The sequence below is a fragment of the Synchiropus splendidus genome, chromosome 17 (genome assembly GCF_027744825.2).
Source record: "Synchiropus splendidus isolate RoL2022-P1 chromosome 17, RoL_Sspl_1.0, whole genome shotgun sequence".
Taxonomy (NCBI): Eukaryota; Metazoa; Chordata; class Actinopteri; order Syngnathiformes; family Callionymidae; genus Synchiropus; species Synchiropus splendidus.
In genome coordinates, this window is record NC_071350.1 from 12,389,790 (window position 1) to 12,412,382 (window position 22,593).

Consider the following 22,593-nt stretch of genomic DNA (forward strand, 5'->3'; position numbering starts at 1 on the left):
TTCCGGGTGATGAATAAATCATGAAATAATTGTTTAGTTGCCAAACCTTGTTGTCATAGGTGACGCTTCCATCAGGTGTAGTGGCGGTTATTTCGGGAGTGGACGCCCTCAGATGACCTGGAGACATGATGCTGGGCTTGGCCACGCCAAGGCACATTATCAGATAGTTACGCCACAAAGACATGTAGTTGTCGCTGGATCCAGCTGTACTGGTCTTCTTGGCGTTTACAGGGCTGCTGCAAAATGATAAGACAGGAGGACTGAGATATTAATGGGGCTGTCGCGGATGATGATGTATGTGAGACTTAAGGTTGAAGCAGATCTTTAAGAGAAGTAGGATGCATTCTGGAAGGAAACAAGTTTTATAAGATGTAAAAATGATCATGACTACTACAAAAATATACTTAAAATTATCAGAATAGTTCATTTACTTTGGGTCAATCAGCGGTAGCAGCAGCTGGACACGAGTGAAAGCGTAGGGCCAGGCATATCCCAGGGCGGTCGGGCAGAGTTTGGGAAGGTGCTCCTGCCGTAAGAAGATGTGCAGACACAGCACCCAAGGGTCCTTCACACACTGTGCAAAGATCCAAACATGACTCGGGCTCTTCACATCGTAGGAACTGCTGACCAGTCGGGCAGTCCACTCCACGAGCCACTGCAGGTCGACGTGGTGATTCAGTGGTAGTGTAGACTGGGGAGACAGAGGATCGTTGTAAGAGATTTGTGCGGACAGAATATCAGTGTCGGTCCAACTTACAGAGTCTGACACAGCCACATGAACAATGCTGTCCATCACTGCTGGGCTCAGCTGGTCCATGACCTCAATCATGGGCTTGTCATCGTCCTGGAGGGAAAGACAATAATAGATTCAGCTATTTTCAGCGTGGGAAGACAAACACTCAGGTAGACCTATTCCACATTCCGGAGAGCACCGTACCTCAGCATGTCCTAGAGCTGTGAAGAGGCAGCGTATTTCTCTTAACACACCGACTGCCAGCTTCCTTGTGCTGGTTTGACAGGAGCAGAGCAGCAGCAGAGCCAGACCCTCCACAGCATGCAGTACAGAGCAATGTGGACTTCGGTCTGGGAGTCTCGGGCTTGTCTGAGGGTGAGATATTTTACCTTTCTCAATGGGGTGATTATAGGCATGAATACCATGAAATAATATACATCACAACACTCACGATAATCTACACAACAAATTAAGTTAAAAATATTTATTGAATGTAAGGGATGAAATAGCAAGTGTATGGATCACGCCTCTATATCTAAAGACATTCAAGCAAACGCAACAAAAAAAGCAAAATGCTGGTATAAACAAACCTCCACACCGCCTCGTATCTTCCCCTGTAGCTGCAGAGCTAACCTCCACTGTGTGAGCAGCTGGAGAAGAAGCTTCACAGATGCATCTTGCAGACCCTGATGGGTGTCTTGAACCTGACACGAGAGACAAAAAAACATCAATGAACAATCGTTTTCAAATAAAAAGCATTTGTCTGTAATACCTCGCGCAGCAGGAAATGAGTGTAGCCGAACAGGACATCTTCCCTCCAGTCAGAAAAGTCCAGCAACAAGCTTTGCAAGGAATTCTGAGATATCAAACGTAACTCGTCGTCCATGTGCACCGTCAGTCTGAGAGCGAAAACGTGACGGAATGGAGATGACATTAGTGACAGGGACAAACACCCAGGCAGAATCTATCTTTGCGTTGACAGTATGATTCAGATGAGATGACAGATCCCTCTAACTGTGACTCACCTTGAAAGGAGGTCGATGAGTTCAGGTTTGGACATGCCATCAGGGAGGATACGAGGAATGGCTGCAACACACGTCCTGAACAGGTCAATTTTAGGCTTCCGCTCGCCACTGCGGGAGGAAGGAGTCGAGTTATTGCCTTTAGGACGAGAACTAGCGCTCATTGAAGCTCATGCTTTGTCTTATAAACTGAATGTGAAAATGACAGGAAACATATTTTGTGTTCAGAGCATGGTATTAGTCTTCATCTCTTCCCTTCACACAAGAAACCATTTTATAATGAGTTGATTTGACATACGTGATCATGTCCTCTGGTTCTTTGTTGAGCATTTGCACGCTGGTGAGCATCATGCAACGACCCACTTCCTTGTCCAAGTGTCTGAGGATATTGTCCAGAGCCTTTCGTACCTGGGAGTAGTACAAGGACATGCCTGCAGAGCAAAGGCGAAGGGATTGAACACAAACTGAACCAGCTCACTTGTTTGCTGACTAAAACAAACCTATCAGTTTGGCCTCTTCCTCAGTCAGAGTCTTGCTGAGATACGTCTTCTTCTTTTTTAAAGAGTTCCCAGATGGAAGGGTGGCCCCCGTGTTTGGCATGGGAGGTTCCCCATCTTTCTGCTGCAGAGCATCTGCGATCACCAGGAACGCCCGCAGACCTATGTTCATTCGCTGGAACAAAAATATGAAGGAACTTTAGAACACCAAACTCTGACTGAATGCACATGATGGTCTCTACCTCTGGGTTAAGACTAAAAGCTTTGGCTGGTTTCCCAACGCTGAGAAGGTCAAAGATGATCTCCTTCATGGCAAAATCAAGTCTTTCCTAAAAAACACAAACAGCTTCAGTGACGATAGTGGTCTTTATACAGTAGCACTTCTTGAATGGTAAAACATAAGTGTGCATGCATAAACAAACCGACCTGGGCAATAAACTGGATGATCTTAACAAAGATATTGAGTGGCATGTCTCGGGGTACAACACTGCGACTTCCTTTAGGAAACAGTGTTGACGTTATTGAGGTCAGACGACTGGAGAGAGGGAAGAAAAAAGGAAAAAGGTCAATGTGTGGCATAAAAATCTGCTTTGTCACATTGTTGGATACAAGTAAATATAAGTGCAAACAACTGCAAAATTAACAAATTATAGTGAATCCATCAGCAGCAGCAGTTGCCGCTTTAATACCTATTTACTTTCATACCTTTGTGTTCCAGTGTTGCTCTCGCACTTGATGCGAATCATATAAACCCAAAGTAGTCTGTAAAGTGATTCCAGAGCCACTCGTGCCATCTTTGGGTCTTTATTCTGCACAAAACAAAAGACAACACTGAGCCCCTCGCAGTCAGAAACTTTGTTCCTCCACTAAACAGTTAATTCTGTAAACCAGAAATACGACCAGGGGGTTCTCTGGTTCGCTTTTATCCACTGTGATCATTAGTGAAACTTCAAACATCACCCATTTGATTTCTCCTCCAGCAGTGCACCCCTCAAGGCAATAGATACTGACAGAACATTTTATTGCCGTAGGCGGTACGAGGACAAATTTGCTGTGTACATTTACGATATGCTAAAATGGATCCCCACAGGCAGAATTCTGAGCAGTATCTGAGTTTAAACAATTGCAGAAGAAAATTTCGGATGAACCTCAACGTTAGGTATTCAGTTGAAATTATTATCCCAAACACAGGTGGACCGACAGGTTACCTTGAGGTTTGACAGGCAGTTGTTGAGGAAAATGTGCCATCGGCTGAGGAAGAATGGTTTCTGACTAACACACAGCAGGCAGGTCACCAGAGGATAGAGAGCCTGGTGGAGTAGAGAGGACAGAGATGCATAATCATCAATCATTATTCAGTGCGATCCTCCATCCTGCCTTATAGAACTTGGACATACAATCGGAGCTCACTTTGTGGATGGCTGTAAAACCTACAAATATGTTGCACAAACCCAGCTCTAAAACAAACAAACATTTCTGAGAAAAAAATAATTACAATTGTTATACTTAATTATAACAATTATACACAAAGGCAAAGTGTTTAGAAAGTATTAATAAATGAATGAAAAACAAACCATGAAAATGTGTACAGATTCTTAATCTGTTGTCATATTTTTGACGCACATTTGTCACATATTTTTGTCCCTTCACAAGTGGCACGGGTTGGGAACATGAACACTTTGCTTTCTTGGTTCAGGTACACCTGTGGAGTGAATGGTTTTTTGAAATGTGTTCGAAGAATGCGTGTTATCTGTCACTCTTTATCATGATGAGTCTTTTGTTATCATTCACTGCCACTGTCACTCCTAATGTCAAAGACTCAATCACATATTGGACGCACATACTGGTCTTTACTGTCACTGACATGTGAGGAAAGATGCTCATTGTGTTTATATGGAAAAGGTTGAATGACCTGTGTTGAGCGTTTAGTGATTTTAGTCTTGGGGTGGAGGGTTTACAAGTGTTGAAAGGATCCGTGGGAAGAAACAACTTCATGAGCTGAGAGACAAGTGCGAGCCGCAGCCTCAAGGAACGAAGAGAGACATCGCAAATAGCACATCAGCAGTAAACAATGATGATAGGAGGCGGCATCTTATGGAAGACGTTATGTAACAAACAATGGCAGTATGAGAACATTCACTCAGGTGAATTCTTCATCACTGAAATGTTGTACATTCGCTTCACCACCTTGAATGCGTAACATTTTATGACATTTTTGGCCAGCTGAAGACATTTTTTCTAAATGGGCTTTCATGTGAATCAGATTTTATCATGCAAGCTGAATAATTTGACTCACATGAAACACCCTGATAAACGCACATCATGTTGTGAATCATTAGCTAAATGTTTTCAAATAGAATACAGATGTTTAACAAAGCGCATGAAGATGTTTCACGTCAAGTCTTGACTAGAAGACTTACCAGAGAGTGCTTCTTCCTTGAGGACAAGTCCAGTGTGGTGTCATATAAGCTCTCTACAAAATTTCGCAGACATGGTACGTTGACCTCGTTCTTCACAGTCTGGAAATTAAACATGTTTCATAAGATTACATTCAAGCTAATTGAGATAAACAGGTTTGTTGAAGGACTTACAGCAGCAACAGGTACAAGTATTTCCACAAAGAGCCCAGCTAAGGAGTGTTTAATGTCTTTATCCTTCACTTCAAGGAAATACTGCGCACACTCCTGCAGACATAACAAAAAACAAAACCATCTAATCATTTTGTACCTGTCAGCTTGGATGATCAGTGATGCAAACAAATTATATATGAAGGCACCGAACCCTTAATTACGCAAGTGCAGACAATGAACTCTCAGGATTAGAATATGCACACAAGAGACCTTGTTTTTGGTTAGGTAAGAAGGTACAAATGAAGTCTACCTGCATGAACTGGAAGGAGGCTTCGAAGTCTTCCACAGGGTACATTTTGATGCGGAAGAATTTGAGCCCCATGATGAGACTGATGGTGGACTGGATGACGTAGGGGCTCTGCTCCTTCTGCCTCAGCTCCTTAAGCTCAGAGATGAACTTCTTTCTCACAGCAGGAAACCTACAGAAGAAGAGACATGAATTAGCAGGAGAGATCTGCTTATATTGGCTCAGTATTTTCACCCCTTGCCTTCAGCACAGCAGTAACCGTGAGACTCTTGATGTTTCTAAAGATAGCAACAGCTGTATACAAATTGAGCCTGATATTTGTGAAAATATTACACGACAAAGTTTCATAATACACCACAACAGTTAAAGGTGTTACATCAGTTACATCCTAAAGTTTAAATCAGTCATGTATTTGTGAATAAGGACGGTGAGTTTCAGAGAATTACATTCTAGAGAGCTAAACAACATAGACAGGTGGAGACGACAGACAGGACAGATCTGTGACAGAGGAGTCGCAGCAAAAGATAAAGGCAGGCTTGTTAAGATGGTAATGAGACACACTTTGATGCATGAAAGTGACAGGAGGCAGAGACAGAAGCTACAGAGCATTGTGAGTAACTAGAAAGGACATGATCAGAAATTAGTGTCTCAGAGGGACAGCACATAGGGAGAAGTTTTGGAGACAAATATAGGAAGGCTGGACTCAGATGGCCCTCTCAGAGAAGTAAATGAACTGTATTTTTTGTTTCAGCCTTCTCCATGAATGAGTTCAAACTCAATGAAGAGAAGAGACTAAGAGGTGTCTTCTTACCAGAAGCAGAACGGAGTAATGCAATCCCATCTTAACAACTGCCTGCATGAACTGTATTTTTTGTAATCAAGTGTGCTTGTGTGACTGCACATGAGCCAGGAGGATTTTAACCAATAGTTATTTTTAGAATGGCATCTGGAGGGCTGATGCGGCTGGAACGCCTGTGTGTGTTTGCCCGTTTGTTTTTACACGGCCGACGCACTTTGCAGGAGTCGCCACAGCAATTAAGTAAGTGGAACACTCATCAACCCACTGCTAACTGTGGGGGGTGGGTTTAACGTAGATGAACATTAGTGTTGAGAGCCATGAACCCTGACTGTCCCGGTCGACTCTGTACCACAGTCCTGCCACCTATAGCTGAAGTAATACGAGGGAGTATGGATATTACTACCTGACTTTTTTTTTTACATTTTAAAAAGGTCTTTCTGGATACTGAGAGTCAAGTTTGGATTGATTCAATTGGCAAAGCAATCCTGACTGCCCTCCACTGGGTACTGGTAGCTCCCTCTTGTCTATGTGATTTGTTGACATTAACTAATCCCACTTGCTGCCAGAGATATTTTTTGAAGACAAATTGACAGTCCCATGGTCACATAGACCAAATTAGTGTGGGCCCACAATCGTAGAGCTCAACACTTATTAGTCTCAATCGATCAACATTAAACAGATACTATGAAATGAAATAGCACTACCTCGACTGGGCGACGACCCCGACTACTTCAGCATAGAGGTCAGCCACAATGTGCATGTTGCCTGTGTTGGGTCCCAGATAGCTAGAAAAACACAAAAGTCATTTATAGCCACGTGTGTCGGGAACAATTTTTTTCTGATGAAATATTACCCTTCTTTGTATTTGAAGTGCTTGAAGGCCAAGTTTACAACTTCTTGAATGAGACCGTCCAAGAGAGGGTGGAGAGGAATCTGCATTAGGAGAAAATGCTTGCTTTTATTCCAGACAAAACACAACATAATTTGATTAAATTTGTGTAATCTGTATTTAATTTAATTTGATGTACCATTTTGTTGATCCAGAATGCTTTATATTTACAATATATTCCTATGTACATTATCTCATTGTTGCACAGCTGGTTCAGATGCAGGTGTCAAACCCAATCATGAAAAATACATGAGTACAAAATGTCTATAACTGATATTCATTCAACAGGAAATAAGTGTTTAAACAGAGCCTGATAGCAAAAAGCACTTCTGTGGTTAGTGTGAAAACACAAATTTTAACCGTTTACCACTGACTTTGCCTCAGCGCAACGGACTGGATTTTCAGGAAGCACTCTTAAAAAACTGTGACCTTGCACAACACTGACAGGCATTGGATTTAGTTTTTGGTGTCCTTTCACTTAATCTAATTTGGAGCCAACCAAATGAATTACACTTGTGAGCTACATTGACTGAAACTTGATAGTCCAAAATCAGAGACGTGGCTTACGGTATATTATAAGGAAAAACATTGACATGAATCCACTAGTTAATTATTAAACACACTTCGACAGCCATAGAAGAGGGTGACCATATAACCTTTGTTTTTCTCACTCTTAAATGATCATATGACAGTTGGAATCTATGAGGGTGGAAGCGCTGCATTATCAAGAGAACAAAGATTCACCTGCTTTAAAACCTCTATCAGCACAAGGGAGAAGATGAAGTCAATTGCAAGATCTCTGCGCTCCAATAAGTAGTCCTTCTGTTGCTCATCACTGAAACACAAAGAAACCAAAGTGTGTCATTGAAACTGCGGATCTTTGTTGTTTTGTTGCACTCACTTTTTCGACTTAGTGTTTGCCCTGGGTCTATACTCGTGAGACTCATCCTCCAGGCCGTTCTGCCTCTTGTACCAGTCGAACAGAGTCTTGAGGATGGAAGGAAGGCAGTACTCGGCTAAAGAACTCATACTGCTGATCAACTGTGCGAGGGAGAGTCAAAGAAGGTGATCAGAATAATGTAAACAGGCTGAAATTTGGGGCCGATAAAATGCTCACAGACCTGGTCAAACTGTGGGTCCTCCCCTCTCTGAAGAGATTTGTTAAGTGGTTTCTCCTTCAAGACAAAGGGGAGAGCAATCAGTTGAAGGTCAAATTGGATTTCGGCAGCAGCCTCACAAGTCATTAAAAATGCAAAACGCTGAAGTCCTTTCGACCAGTTGGAATCTGCTCAGTAAATATTTTCTAGCTCAGCAAGTTTGTGGGATTGTTTCACATAAAAAAAGTTGATCAAAATAAAACTAAATAAGCTTATTAAGGTACAGCAATACCAATAAAACTGCAAAGGATGTGCAAGAAATAACTTTTTTTTCTCAAAAATATTTGCATTCTACTAAAAAGGGTAGACACTGTCAAACGATTTTAAATAATGCAGTGTAAAATCCCTTTTACCAGCGGTTCCGCCATGATGATGCGGATCTTGCGCTCAGAGAGCAATGTGAAGTTGGCAAACAGGCTTTTGAGGACAAACTCGCCCGGCTTGCTCTCAGGGTCCACGTTGACAGGTGCCATGGTGACAGGACCTTTCCTTTCTGCCAAGGTTCCGCTGACTGGTGGGACGGGCGGCTTCAGTCCCACTGGAGAGGCTGAGGGAGGAAATGACAGGTCAGTCTTTCACACAACAACACTCCACATTCACTTGGCAGCAACATGAGGAACAAGCCCTTCATGGTTTCGACATTGCATTGATGCTTGGAAACGTTTGTTGAGGAAAAATGGACAGAAAGAAGAGACTGGATGAAGCCAACGTCATGTACAAAATAATTTGCACTGCAGCAGTACATCGAAAAGTGGATGACCTTTTGTGTGAACACACCTGTGAAGAACATGGCATGGGCTGTGATTGATCATCATTTCTCTGAACCTTGACATTTCTGAGAAGGGCCTCCCAGTGTTTCGGTGTGACCCCAAGGCTCTTTACTCGAAAGGCAAGATGCTAAATACCAGGGCCACACAGATAGTAATCTGTTTTCGTGAAACCTGAGCTCTCACATGATGCAAACATGCGTTCACATGACCACCGCGCTTACCAAGGCCTTTGATGAAGCTGATGACACTGGCCCTGCTCCATTTAGTTGGCACCTCCATGTCGAAGACGGGCAGATGAAGGAAATTATTGGCAGGATGGTTGGGTGAACTGACTCTGATCAAATGGACAGGTCGGGATTCGTCCACTACATGTGGGTCAACTCCATAATTGAGAAAAAAATGAATCCCCAGGGAACAAAATCATATTATTCAACTACTCCACTATGGCGCAAATGAAAAGCCAGTGTGTGGCCATTGTTGGTGAAGAGCTCCATCAACCAATAAACAACCAGCAGGTAGAATAAACCTGCCTTCAGAAAGACAAGACCCATGACACCAGTATCCAGATGAAGAGTAATCCAAAGTTCAGTAAATCCACAAGCAAAACATTTGAAATTGTTAATCCTTCAGACCCCCAGGAGCTGAGTCATATCCCATCTTGAAGTGGAGAGTATGGCCCCAACCTTCACAGCAAAATGAGCCTTCAGTCGAACTATCAGTTTCTCCTTGTTCTCGACCACAAGTGAGCCGTCACTTCCCAGCGCCAGTTGCTTCGAAATCTGTCCACACAGCAGAAAGTGGTATTGGCTGAAAATCCTTCATTGCTTCGGGGCTTCTGCTCGTCTTTTACTTGTCAGTTGTATTTAAATAAAGTTTGCAGACTAGAAGACTCGGTTTGGAATTTCACTGCCCCGAGAGAGCCATGAGGGGAGGTGGGGGGTGCTATATATAGAGCAGTGGCGGTCATTCTTACATAGTCACCACTCCCACTGACCCCTACACATACTCAAAAATACACTAAGTAATAAGATCAACGACGGAACACAGATGAGCTATGAGAATTTTAAACAGTCAAGAGTGTCCAGAGCAAAGGTCTACTTTAGATGCAAAAACTAGAGTTCATTTTTAATCAATTTTACATTTTAAAATGTGCTCTTATTTGCTTTTTGACTTCCTGTTTGGACCACTACATGCATGTTGGGGGCGGAGAAGAATATTGAGAGGACCATGTCCAGCTCCTCACACTCTATTATGAACCCTGGCAGTTGGAGAGCACCCTCAGTCAAATCACTACTGAACTCCTTTGATGCTCCTTGGTGTTGACGGCTGTCAGACTCTATAATATTGTGCAAACTTCACAGGACCTGTTTTTATCCACGTTAATCAGCACTGAGAATGCAACTCAGAGTCTCTGCATTCAAACTTATGATACTTCATATGCTTGTGACTAACACCAGTAATGAACCATGCATACATACTTCCTTTACGTGTAAACTTCTCAGTAACACTTAAAAGTCTATGTAATAGGATCAAAAACGTCTCTTAGTGGAAAATTAAATGTAAAGAAAGTTGCCTCTTTAGACACAGTGTTTGATGAAATTGAGTACGACTGCTAATAATTCATGTAGTTATCAATACACAAATACATTATGGTTTAATTCATTCTCAAGATGGAAAGCCCCTCATTTAATCAGAATAAAAGAGCAGCTAATGCTACGGTTTTGCACCATGATATAAAAATTCCCACCAAACGTATTACATAAATGTAGAAAGACAAATAGATCGCATTGTAGTCACGCAACTCATGCAATCCATGCCAAAAGGGAGGCACAATCAGAGACAGCTCAGCGGGTTTGAGTAACATCCAAAACAAACATACGATGAAGAAACCCAAAGGAAGTAATGACTGCTGCGTTACATTTGGCAGTTATGTCGATTTGATAATTCCTCAAGCGGCAGAAGTAAACATGAGTAAATGTTGCTATATAAACAGTTGATGACATGAAGACAAATGCACAACTTTTCATTGATTTTGTGTGTTTAAAAAAAATCACATTAAAGGTTTAAAAACATTGATCCAATTTTGAAATGTATATATGTGTGAAGCTGGTTTTCTTCTTACTCTTGACAACTTTTTAAAATTCCATTAAAGTTTTGAATGCCATTTTAAGAAGAGTTATTTTCTATATTTAAACTAAAAGGTGGCCCACTCTTCTCTCCACATAATGAAATAAATATGCCTCAAGATTGAAGGTCTCGCCTGAAGATCGGATCTATTTGCACAGTTCTACAGTTTTATCACAGGCACCATCAGCAGAACAAGGAAGTAATCTGTAAAACTGGGCAACGTCACCCATTCTGTATCTGAGACGTAACTTTTGATTTTTATCCTCACCTGCCTGTCTGACCTCGTTTGATTCTTCTGAAACCGACCTGTGCCTCTCACGATCCACCCAAACATCTCCTCCCCAGGATCCCTGACTCCTCTGCCTCGTCCCGCTACCTGCTACCCACCAACATCGGTTTTCAATGGCCAAAATCTGTACTGGGCTTTCAGGCTGTGACACTGAACGTAAATTTCTGTGCAAGAAGTCACTACATTTACATGCAAGATAAACACGACTGGTGCAATGTTGCGGAAGTGATGAGCTCAGTCAGTATTGATCAACTAGGCACATCACAGGAACCTTGTAGACAAATGCATGACTCAGCTTTGAAGAGATGAATCAGCACAAATGAGTAATGCCCGCTCGATACAAGTCTACATGTTTACTTCAAAGTACTTTCAAATACGTGAAGAAAAGACTGATAATTGAAGCAAATTGCTGCTAAAGGGAAAGCAATGGAAGATTTTATCATTCACAAGGCTGGACATAAAAGAAAATCAATCAGGGTGACTCATGCAGGATGTGCTGTGTGAGTCAGGCCTCAACCAGACAAGAAGCCATGCGCATTAATCAATGAGTTGTTTTAATTAAACACCACCTTGGTTTGCACGGAACCGCCGAGAAAGGCGGCTAACAATGACGGAACAAATGAGTGAATGAAAAAAAACAACAACTGTAAAATCGCCAGCTGAACTCTGGGATTACTGGATTTAACCAAGCCACAATGTAGAATTTGGTATGGGCTTCTCACAATCTCATTTATTAGAACATTCATTCCACATTCTACTCAATCCATAGACACTAAAAACTGAAACTGAAACCTCTATTTTAAAGCCCCTTTAGGGGCCCAAATGGTTTAGGGATGAAGTAAATAACATAAGATGGTCAGGACCTGGCCAAGAATTGAGTCATTTCTACAGGGTCATGACCCTCAATTTTAGGGACACAAAAGCAAAAAACCCGCAACCGTCTATGTCCCAAACCCGAGACAAAGTTTTCAAAGGAGACCTAAAGCCCCATAGAAGATCAATAAGTATGCGAGGGTCCAGTCATGTTCCTTAACAGCAACAAAACAACATTGACTGAACAGTAAAGACTTCCTACATGCTGCATTGTGATGCCGAGTCTTTCCATCAATACCACGCGAGTGCACGTCCTCTCAGGTTAATGAGCACACTGCTGAAAGTGGGAAAGTACATTATGTCCACTTGAGCACAGAAGGATATTGCTTGGTGACGCACAACTGTTCTCATATCAAAGTTGCTGTTCAGCACAACACGATAATTCTGACATTCACCCACGGCAACACGAAAACTTATGGCCAAGTTCACTATCAAAACAGTTGCATGGTAGAGAAGAGAAGTGCTGAGGGTTCCAATGTACTGTATCCTCACCTAGCTCCAGCTGATCACTACCTCTTCTCATTAGCATTACATAACATTGACACAGGGCTCACTCTTTACACTTCCTAAACAAACATACAGACATAATGACATGAAGCTCCCCGCCAGGCGACAAAATGTGATTTTAGCAATACTCACTTCCTCCAAAGGACTTGAGCAGAGACTTGAGGCTAATATCAAAGAAGCCTGAATCCTGCTGGCTGGTCGCCATGGCTGCAGAGGCTATGTCGCCACGGTGACAGACAGCAGCGGTAGGACAGGACGGCAGGATGAGGCGTTGCGTCAGTGTAAGCAAGAGAAAAAAGGACAAATCTCCGAAATGAGGAGGATTATGTACGCAGCACGGCGATGCGGCAGAGAGTGGTTGTTTGTGTGTGTGGACCAGAGAAACTGTGTGTCAGAGTGTCAGGGAGAGAGAGAGAGAGAGAGAGAGCTGCTGGCTGACATCCCCCATCCCCTCCCGTTTAGCCGTCTCTGGACAGTGATACACAGATGTTAGCAGATGTACGCAGCCAATCCTCTCAGAGAGAAGCGAGCGGTAAAAAGAAAAAATGGGAAGAAATAGAGAGGAAATACACACAACACAGCAGTGTTATGACACCAATGCATCGTGGATTGGTACGCTGACAGCTCAGCCTGACCAATGAGAGCAAAGAAAAACAGAAGCACGCAGTATGCACCAACACCAGGAGGAGGAGCCTGCAACAATGGCTGGTCCAGAGTGTCATTGATAATTTTGAAAATATGTCCTCACATAAACACAGGAAAACCTGTGTCAAATTAGTTAAATTGAATAATAGAAATATAGAAGTAAGAAGCATGGTAATGTGGAGATTCTATCTTATAATATTCTGAAATATTTACCACCATGTACGTTCAGAAATTAAATCAAAACATTCATTGCAACGTTGTAACAAGGCAAAAACAATGACAAGGCAGAACGTTCACTCACAGTAGGGACATTATGCAACGATGTGAGTGACCGCTACAATTGCTATAGGATGTGTGACTAGAACAAGAGGGTGGCCAGCTTGAAAACACAGAGGAGGAGGGGGAGAGCAACAGCACCATACCAGTGCATTTAGTTGGGTCTACAAATCAATCTTTTTCTCTCAGCCGACATGTTTATTCTCTTCTCTCCTGCTATTCCACAGCTACCAGGACAATGAAATGAAATCTTTGTGATTAGTCGTTCTGCCAGTTAGACAGATCAACCTGTTTTTCAAGATAATTCAATACTGTGTTCGTAAAGAAAGCTGAATTGTAAAATCATGTCGATCACCAACCTCAAGTTGAATTCGGAACCACGCTTCCATTTGATCCAAAACAAATGCAGGAATTTTGTGCTCAGAAGAGCTTCTTTTGCAACTTCAAATCAGAAAAACAGTCACTAACTGTGACATTTAATTATAGTAAAGTAGCTCTACCAAAGAGTAGCTAAACAATTACAGGGCCTTAAAAGGAAATGCTTAACTAAAGTAATATGATGTGGTAATGTTTTTTTTTTTATGTGAAACATGCATTGCTCATGCAGACAGATACTTATGAGGTCATTTCCTTCTTTTTGCTCAAGCCAGATTTAGACCACAACTATGATGAGCTACCTCTATTTACAATACACAATAATATCAGGGAAATATTAGTAACAGTGACCGACATTTATCCAGCCCGCAAATCAACTGCTTCATATAAACAGAGTTTCAAAGCTAGCAGGATTCCACACATTCTGAGCAGGGGCCCGGGCATGCCAGCTGTCGGAATGTGACTCCGCCACCCTTACACACACAGAAAACAACACACACACACACACTCTCTCTCACACACACAATATATATACAGTAATAATATTTTCAAACACAAACATAAAAATTGCATCGGTGTGTTTTGACCCACTTTTGGTCGTAAGGGGGTCTCATCTATGACTCACCGGCAAAGTGCTGACTCAGTAAAGCAGGGCAAATCTTAAATCAGTTTTTTAATCTATAATAGATAACCTCCATTTTCTGCTTCCACTTTGTCATGACTGTGGTTTCCTTCTTATTAAAAAGGATCATTGCTCATATCAGAAAACCAAAATGGTGGTAAGTTTTCTCACAATGTACTGCATGTGTGTGGTCAGGGGCACCCCTCACGCCAAATATACTATAAATCATTAGGCTCTGAACCACAAAACCAACTGCTTTTGTAACTTCTCACATTCAGTCAACCAGTGGATCAAAAACATCCTGCGCTCTAGTAATGAAATCAATGCCAACTCTTCTGGCATTTCGTGTTTGTGCAAGCGGGAAACTGTTACACAAGTGCTACTCTGCTCCAACTCTTTAACCGTTCCTGGTACCTATACTATACCTATACTACCTATACTAGAATAAGTGCATCAACACATCAACTCGGGGATCATGGGCACTCTTCACATGCACCACCAAACATGAAATCATGTTTACTATTCACTGATGCTTTTAAAGAGAAGAGAAACCATGGTGTTTAGAACTGTGCTTTGTACTTAGTGTAGTAGGATGACTTATTTTAAGTTACTTATTAAGTGCCCCTCACAGAGAGAACTCTTTGGACTTGGGCAACTGAGCTGAGAAAGTGGTTTGAATCAAGGAAATATCAAAACCAGAACCACATGAAGTGGGCCTTTCTTTACCAGCAGAATGGAGACAAGTGAAACATTCTTTGAGTGAAGAAAACGAGAAGTGAAACATGTTTTCACAATAGAGGTGGAAGAAATACTTGACCTTGGTGAAGTCACATAAGCGTGTGTATATATTTCTAAATTTAGTCGTAAATGTGTGTGCAGAAAAGCTTGACCAGGACAAGCAAAGGTTCCAACACAGGTCTGTGTATCACAAGCAGCGTTCTCCGATTTGAAAAATCCAGAAAAACCTCCAACAAAAACCGAAAAAAAAAACGTCTAGTGTCCATCACAGCATTAATGCAGCAGTTGAGCCAAAGTTGCTCTCACTGTGCATCTCTCTGAACTCAGCATCAGCATGGGTTGACACCTACCTCTAATGATCCTGGTTCTCTTTCGAGACCGGGACTGTATCTTGGTAAACCTCCCAGTGAAGTCACTGGGATCAAACATATCCAACGACAGCGAAGCTATGCGATCCAAAACAATCCTGTCCTGGCTTTGGCTTTTCTTTGTCGGATCCCGTTCACATGTTTGGCTCCCAGAAAGACCGCAATAGTCTGATGTGCCGCTCTCAGCCCCGAGGCTTGAAATGCTCTGTATGTCTTCCAGGGACATCTTTTTTGGCTGCGAGATCCACAAGTGGCAAGAGGTAGACCCACTTTTTGAAGTCTATGGTCCAGATCCAGCGGCCCTCATAGAGACACTACATCTTGTTTTGTAGCCTCCAGATCCCTCTTGAGTGATACACTGATTGAGAAGACCAAAATATCCTGAGAGTGGTTCCTTTTCAGGTCCTTGTGTATTCATCTGACAGAGACCGAGTCCTCATTGCTTTCTTGAGATTTCAGGTTTGTCCTCTTCTCACTACCTCCTCCCATTACCATCTCTTTGTATTAGGTTTGAAAGGTGGTTCTATTTTCCTGTCGCCTCTTTTCGTCCGCTCACTTGATCTTTGTTCTTCACTCTCCGAGCCTGTGAGGCACAGTCATGTTTCTCTACTCCCAGGTGGCGAACATGGGAGGGATCCAATTCCATGAATGCTGCTTGATTGGGTGCTTTGAGAAGCTTGGGTGGATCTTTCCTCTCCCTCTTGTCTTCTTTCACACTGTTTTTTTTCTCTTGTCTTGGGGGTTTTCCAACTACGCCCCTAACGTCAGTAAGAACTATTAGGCAACGTCAAACGTCTTGCACACCTGCTTCCTCCTGTTTTGGCATATTTTCTCTCACATATATTCGTGAAGCATGACAGAATGGCAGGCATCTGCTTGTATCAGACGGCTAACACATGGCATGTGGGTGTGAGTAAGCGTCTGCGATCACTGGTCGAGGCTGTTTAGCCAGTTACAGTAACCTCACTTTGTTAATGGTGTAGGATTACAGACACACCCATTCACCAAAGAAGGAATGAAAACCAAAAACAAACAGGAGGCCCCCTGAGAACTGAGGCAGACATGCCTGTTGATGCTGGCTGTCAATCTTGATTCAATTATTTATTTATAAAGGCCAATGGTTTTGACTTCAGCAGCGATCTTTCAGATAAAAAACTAAATTTCAGCCTGTCTGAGTCTTCCATAGAGCCACGCTGGAACTTAAAGCCTCTTGTGTTTGAGTAGTAATAGTCAAGTCTAAATATATTTACAATACACATCAACAGATTACCTTGTTATGAGGCAATACATGATGAACAGTACGGTGTCACACCGGGAAAACAAAAAATCTGTTTCCTCATGGACATTCTGAAACATTGTTTCAACAACAACTTTCTCATATTTCACCCCCTCCAAGGTAAAGTTCATATTTCGCCTTTTCAAAATTTCATTGGTGTGAATCTCTTTTTAATGGATTGGAAAGTTGTTTTCCCATAATACTCTTGTCTTGATATTTAACAATTAAACTACAAAACACAAAGTTTGTCGATGGATTACTAACAAAACATTCTAGAATAATTTTCCAGGCCTTTTCAAGTACCACTTTTTGTTCAGGTAACTTCAGAACTGGGTGGTGGGCCCAATGAGTGTCATTCTTCTCCTGACTGTCGGTGGAGTAATGATCTCTCTAGAGATAGTTACCCTCAGGTGACATTCTAATGTTTATGTCTCCATTGTCATGACATCAGCTCTCACCAGAGGTATCGCATCATGTGCAGGTTTCACAACAACACAACTTCCAGGTTCTCCATAATTCTATCTTAAGTTCTCATTGTTAGAAGTATTTTCAGCAGTATAATTATGTGTCAATTATAAATAATTATTAGTTATTACTTTGGTTTACTTTGCCAGCAAAAAATTTCAAGCCAGATCTCAAGCATTATGACAATGTGATTCTGTATGTTATAAAACACTTTATAACTACTACATTTTTCCTTCTATAATATGTCTTTTCATTTCATTTTTTTACACTTCAGACCCCTAAAACTAACACCTGTTCTAGTTATTTTGCACCACACTTACACTTAAAGATTTGTTTTCTTTATTACAACTCAATTATTATTGTAACAATATCTGTATAGTCATATATTGTGTTGCATTTTTCATGATGGCATTTTTGTTGGGAAAGGAATTGCCAAATATTTATTGTAACTTGAAACATTTTATTGTGACCTGCCCTAACAATAACAATTGTATTATTTGTAAGATTAAAAATGCCTCTTTTGTAGGTAAAGACTGTCTTCCTGATCTAAATATTCTGATAGTAATTCATGAGAGACTGTTTTTGACAGCTCATGGACACAATGCCAAAGTCAGTTGGGGAGGTGAGCCTTGCCTAAAATACTTTGTTTTAGGTTGAAATATATATTACACAGGTTTCAGTTCCATGTAGTTCTAATGTGTAACGGTGACTACCTGTGCACATTACAGTCACCTATTTTATGATGCAGTTAGAGTGACTTTTATTTTATTAACCCGGCAGCAAAATGGTTAAGCAGCAAACAATCAGGTTAGGGCATGGTGCCAAAGACGGTTACAGAGGCGTGCCATCCCCCAGGGGAGCACACTAACAGACATTAGATGCACACACACACACACACACACACACACTGACACACACATGCCCACATGCCTACACCTTTTCCTGTCCTTGAACGGCAAACTAATCAAAACACTTTGTTTAATCAGCAAACCTCTGAGGAATGTGCTGGAAAACAAACAGCAGCCCGTTGGTACTCTGCACTTGTTTACTTTTGCAACAAGTGAAAATGACTTGACTGCAAAGTAAGCCGTCCATTACAATATGATCAACCAGAGTTCGTGACCTGGCTAGCTTATCGTTCTAACGCTAATTGAAGGATCTTAAATGACTAACAACACATTATGGATTTTATAGGGCCTTCAGGGTGGCTCTGTTTACGCAAGTTTTTAATTCACCTATATTCAATATATGCCCTCAGTTGTCTGTGGTAACAAAGAAAATCCACTACTGACTCTGTGCTCTGTCACGTCATCTGTCACTCAAATATGCCATAATGACTGTGTTTGTTAAGCAACCCGGTACAACAGGACAACTGAGGATATAAAACAAGTTTACTTTTGGATCATGTGCTTCAGTTCAGGGGTTCAGTGGGATGAAGTTAAAATGAATGAGGGCAGGGACTGACACAAAACTAATCCTACTGTTGCTGAATTATGTTGCCCTGCCAGCTCTATACAGATTCTAACGTTCAGGACCAATTTCTAAACCTATGTTATTTTAACTGCAAGCATTTGCATTAAAGGGCAACCTAGAAAAGGTAGTGCACTGTCTTAAAAATATAGTTTAAAATAAATAATATAAGTGGCTTTATTAAATACATTTTGGCCATTGATCAATAGCTTACATTGTAAGGTATTGTAAAATAATAATAAGTGTAAAATAACACTCATATGAGTCTGTTTCACTAACTTCATTCTCATATTTCCTTTCAATAAACTAATTGCCAGCTTGTTCATGTTATATATTTCCTTCTGAATAAATTAATGAGAATGTATCATACAGTCTAAAACATACAGCATGATAGTAGACTAGGAAAGAATAAATGAGGAGAAAATTCAAAAGTGGTGTTAGTGAATTGTTGGAGGAATAAAGGTCACATAGAAGCAAACATTTAATTGAAGTCTTAAAAACTATGTAGTAGTATTCAGTCAAGCCTCAGTGGCTTTATGATCCATCTTGAACAGTGGCTGAACAAGTAGGAAGATAAGATTGACATATGAAGGACAAATACTTTGCAGTTTAAGTATGTGCGTCATGAAAAATGTCACAATACAAACACACAGTGTGGAAAGGTCTACAAATCACTAACATTGACAGCCAGCGGACGGACAATCAATCAACTAGCCCTGCATCAAACTGTACTGGACCAGAACCATTACCACACAGTACAAGACTCTAGACAGAATTGTCCATTCATGAATCAATGGTTAATTTACATTTAACATACTGGCACTGGTGTTCATATGGATATATATCTCATACAAACGTCCATACTGCCTGCCAGAATTATTTATCATTTTACTATAGTAGTGATGATGTCATGCAACAATGCGACTTAGTAAAAGCAGGGCGGGAAACAAAATCACAGTCATGAGGAAATGGAAAAAAAAAACCTGCCAACATATAAATTCAATGGCGCCCCCTTTAGCCTATGAACAGAATGGCACTGGCAATTCAAAAATAAATTCAGTTCATTTAAGTATTTTCCATTTTGTTCGCAAACATTTCAGTCTGTTCTGTGAAAATAATAAAACAGGCCATACTAAGAGAACTAGAACGAGTCATGAAGAAACCTCCTGGAATGTTTATACATCATGAAGATAAAGTTCTTACATTGTAACACCTGATCTTGTTGAATTAAGCTATGGTGAGTGTTATTTCAACACTCAAACAACCAGCATACACAGGAGAAAGCCAGCATTAAATAGGTTCTAGATCTTTGATGCGCAGACTAATGCAAACACCATCACAGTTCATTTTGCAGCTCATTGAATAAAAATTCCTGACGTTCAAGTTAGAATGGTGACTGCGTAAGTCGGTTCCTTTGCCAATGACGATCTCAATATCTGTGCGTGGACTTACTCGCTTGGCAGCAAGATCATCTTATGTAAGACAGTGGGGGTGAGATACCGGCTGGTATCTATGGGAACACGGTCGGCCCAGACAGATAAATGGATCATCAGATGACCATTTAAGAGAAAGAGATTTGGAACACAATACTTAAACTACCATTCTGATGTTCACTAAAAGAACGAGTGGCAATGATGAAGTCACAATTTTTAAGTCCAAATGAGCAAAAAAAGAAAATCATCATGAAAAAAATTACTGTCTCCAGACAAGGACGGCATGAAATTATCCATGACGGGCATCAAATGTGAACGCAGATTAGTCTGTTGTCCCTTCTGTCAGATGGGGTGTCATCGGGCCGCCTGCTGGGCTATTTACTGTAATGCTAAGTACAGTCAAAATGGTTAGGTATTTACAATTTTAAAAAGAAAACAATATTAATAAAAGCAAGGAGACAAAAAATGTACATATAGGACGGTGGTTAAAATAGATATTATGACTCTGGGACAACAACCCCACCCAAAAATTAGAATCCCAAAATACATATCCACACATTTCATTCAACTAAGATGCCAAACACCAATAAAATAATCTTTCATCTACGAAAGTCGTGGTGTTGACAGCTCTGTGCCATGGAATAGATGATGTCACAGCATGTTTCAAAATGGAGTTTCTTAAAAAGGGGTTGGACGAGATGTGACACACATGATGTCAGTGTGTGTGTTATCTGTAGCGGAAGCCAGAACAAAGGAGTTAACTGGGGCACCAATGCTGACATGCTGAGCCAAACAGCTGGAGAGATGGAGAGGGCGTGTGACAGAAAGAAGACGAGAGGGCGGGTGAGCATCGAGAATCAATTTAGTATTAAGAGAAGGATTTAGGATTGCACAGTCGTAAAAACGACTGCTGCCACCCCCATTTAAGTCCCCCGAAAATTTCACCGAACACCAACCACTCATCCAACATCCTGCAAAATGGATGAATCATCTTGACTATAGATAAACAAGTACAGATGACTGATGAAAGAAAATTGTGGAACCAGAGGAGTTTCAAAAGGTCCAAGTTTGTCATGACTGATATGAAGTGGGAGTTCACAGCCTCCATCACAGTCTGGTAATAGGCTGCAAATGTCACAGCACTGACATACTGTATATTACCAACATTGCAGAGTTATGCGGCAGTCTCCTTCCAGTACTCCTAAACCTATTGACCCAATGTGGTACGCATTTTAAGCAAGTTACATTCCAACTAACCCCTGTCATCGTCTTTTCAAAAACTCAATTCACCCTTCCACAAAAGTACGGAGACAGGCACAAACCTACCACACCCCTAGACACCTCAATATAATGTCCATTATTTGTCCAATGTGGCCACCGCGTTTATTTTGTCTTCTGCTGCTTAACAAAGATGGACACTTCTAAGTACTTAAAGCCACAGCTTAAAAGTAAATATAATTCTAGACAGAATTCTCAACGATATTTTGTGAAACACTGTCATAGGGAGAAAATCTACGTAATACGTACAACTTAGGTTTACTTAACAATGCCCACCACTCTGCTTTTAATAGTAAATAATAACCATTTTATCGGGTCAATGGGGCGCTAGCTAGCCTGAAGCTAACCGCCTATAACAACATTGCACCCAGCTTTGTTGCTACTATGAAGCGGTTGCTTTGCTGCTCCACAGCCTGACGAAACAGAGACGCCATTGTTCACTGGCTGACTGTGGAAACGCGCTTATAGATGGCTACTTCTCCACACCGGTGGTCGACCACAGACAGCCGGCTGTAGCTTCAGCTAGGTCGGTAGCTCCGACGGTCCATAGACTGATGGAACACGAAGCTCGTCGTCTTTGTCGTCAAAACAATACGCCATAACAGAGAGCAAGGGCGGGACAGGAAGGCAACATAAATACCTTTTATTCGTCGAGCGTGGCGACTACAAGAACATTGCTCTCCACGGATTCTTTGTTGGTGTGATACGGTGGCTTGTTGTCATCAATCCGTCTCGTCTCTCTCCTCCAGGAGTCGGACCGCCTCGGCTGACAGCGACTCTGCTCGCGATGACAAAGCCCCGCCCATAGTAACCAATCGCTAGCACGGACTCTGTATTGGCAAAAAGGGGAGGATTTCTATTGGTCGGATGAGGTGTCCGTCACTGTGTCGTTAGGGGCGCGCCGTAGACCAAGGGCAGGACACCTGCTCGGGAAGGATGCTGAGCATCACTGGAGTCCAAGACGTGAGGAAGTGTAGCGCCAGCTGCGCTCGACTGTTCCGACTGAAAGAGACTGGCTAAAGATCAAGTTACACATCAAAATAGCAAGAAACAAAGTCAAAATGGCTAGCAGGGATATGAGGGACATCTTCTGGACGGTAGTCCGAG

The 22,593-nt window shown here is 41.6% G+C and overlaps 1 protein-coding gene across 10 annotated transcripts in view; it reads right to left on the minus strand.

Moving 5' to 3' along the window:
* fryb (furry homolog b (Drosophila)) overlaps positions 1 to 22,276 on the minus strand; it is a 37,945-nt gene extending 15,669 nt beyond the window's left edge. For 2 of the 10 annotated variants that reach the window (XM_053846530.1, XM_053846529.1), the window contains exons 1-23: positions 15,547 to 16,291; positions 8,328 to 8,521; positions 7,939 to 7,992; positions 7,719 to 7,858; positions 7,562 to 7,652; positions 6,782 to 6,861; positions 6,633 to 6,713; positions 5,133 to 5,301; positions 4,844 to 4,936; positions 4,673 to 4,771; positions 3,461 to 3,562; positions 2,958 to 3,061; positions 2,679 to 2,787; positions 2,495 to 2,581; positions 2,256 to 2,427; positions 2,054 to 2,186; positions 1,759 to 1,866; positions 1,506 to 1,632; positions 1,324 to 1,437; positions 938 to 1,102; positions 758 to 844; positions 432 to 691; positions 47 to 236 (exon numbers count right to left, since the gene is read on the minus strand). In XM_053846530.1, coding sequence (XP_053702505.1) covers positions 47 to 236; positions 432 to 691; positions 758 to 844; positions 938 to 1,102; positions 1,324 to 1,437; positions 1,506 to 1,632; positions 1,759 to 1,866; positions 2,054 to 2,186; positions 2,256 to 2,427; positions 2,495 to 2,581; positions 2,679 to 2,787; positions 2,958 to 3,061; positions 3,461 to 3,562; positions 4,673 to 4,771; positions 4,844 to 4,936; positions 5,133 to 5,301; positions 6,633 to 6,713; positions 6,782 to 6,861; positions 7,562 to 7,652; positions 7,719 to 7,858; positions 7,939 to 7,992; positions 8,328 to 8,521; positions 15,547 to 15,790 — 3,003 coding nt within the window. In that variant the 5' untranslated portion in view covers positions 15,791 to 16,291. Of the gene's footprint in view, positions 1 to 46; positions 237 to 431; positions 692 to 757; positions 845 to 937; positions 1,103 to 1,323; positions 1,438 to 1,505; positions 1,633 to 1,758; positions 1,867 to 2,053; positions 2,187 to 2,255; positions 2,428 to 2,494; positions 2,582 to 2,678; positions 2,788 to 2,957; positions 3,062 to 3,460; positions 3,563 to 4,672; positions 4,772 to 4,843; positions 4,937 to 5,132; positions 5,302 to 6,632; positions 6,714 to 6,781; positions 6,862 to 7,561; positions 7,653 to 7,718; positions 7,859 to 7,938; positions 7,993 to 8,327; positions 8,522 to 8,965; positions 12,466 to 12,672; positions 15,495 to 15,546; positions 16,292 to 22,126 lie in introns of those variants that run through there. The other 8 variants (XM_053846538.1, XM_053846539.1, XM_053846537.1 and 5 more) reach the window with 7 other exon arrangements.
* Positions 22,277 to 22,593: the final 317 nt, after the last annotated feature.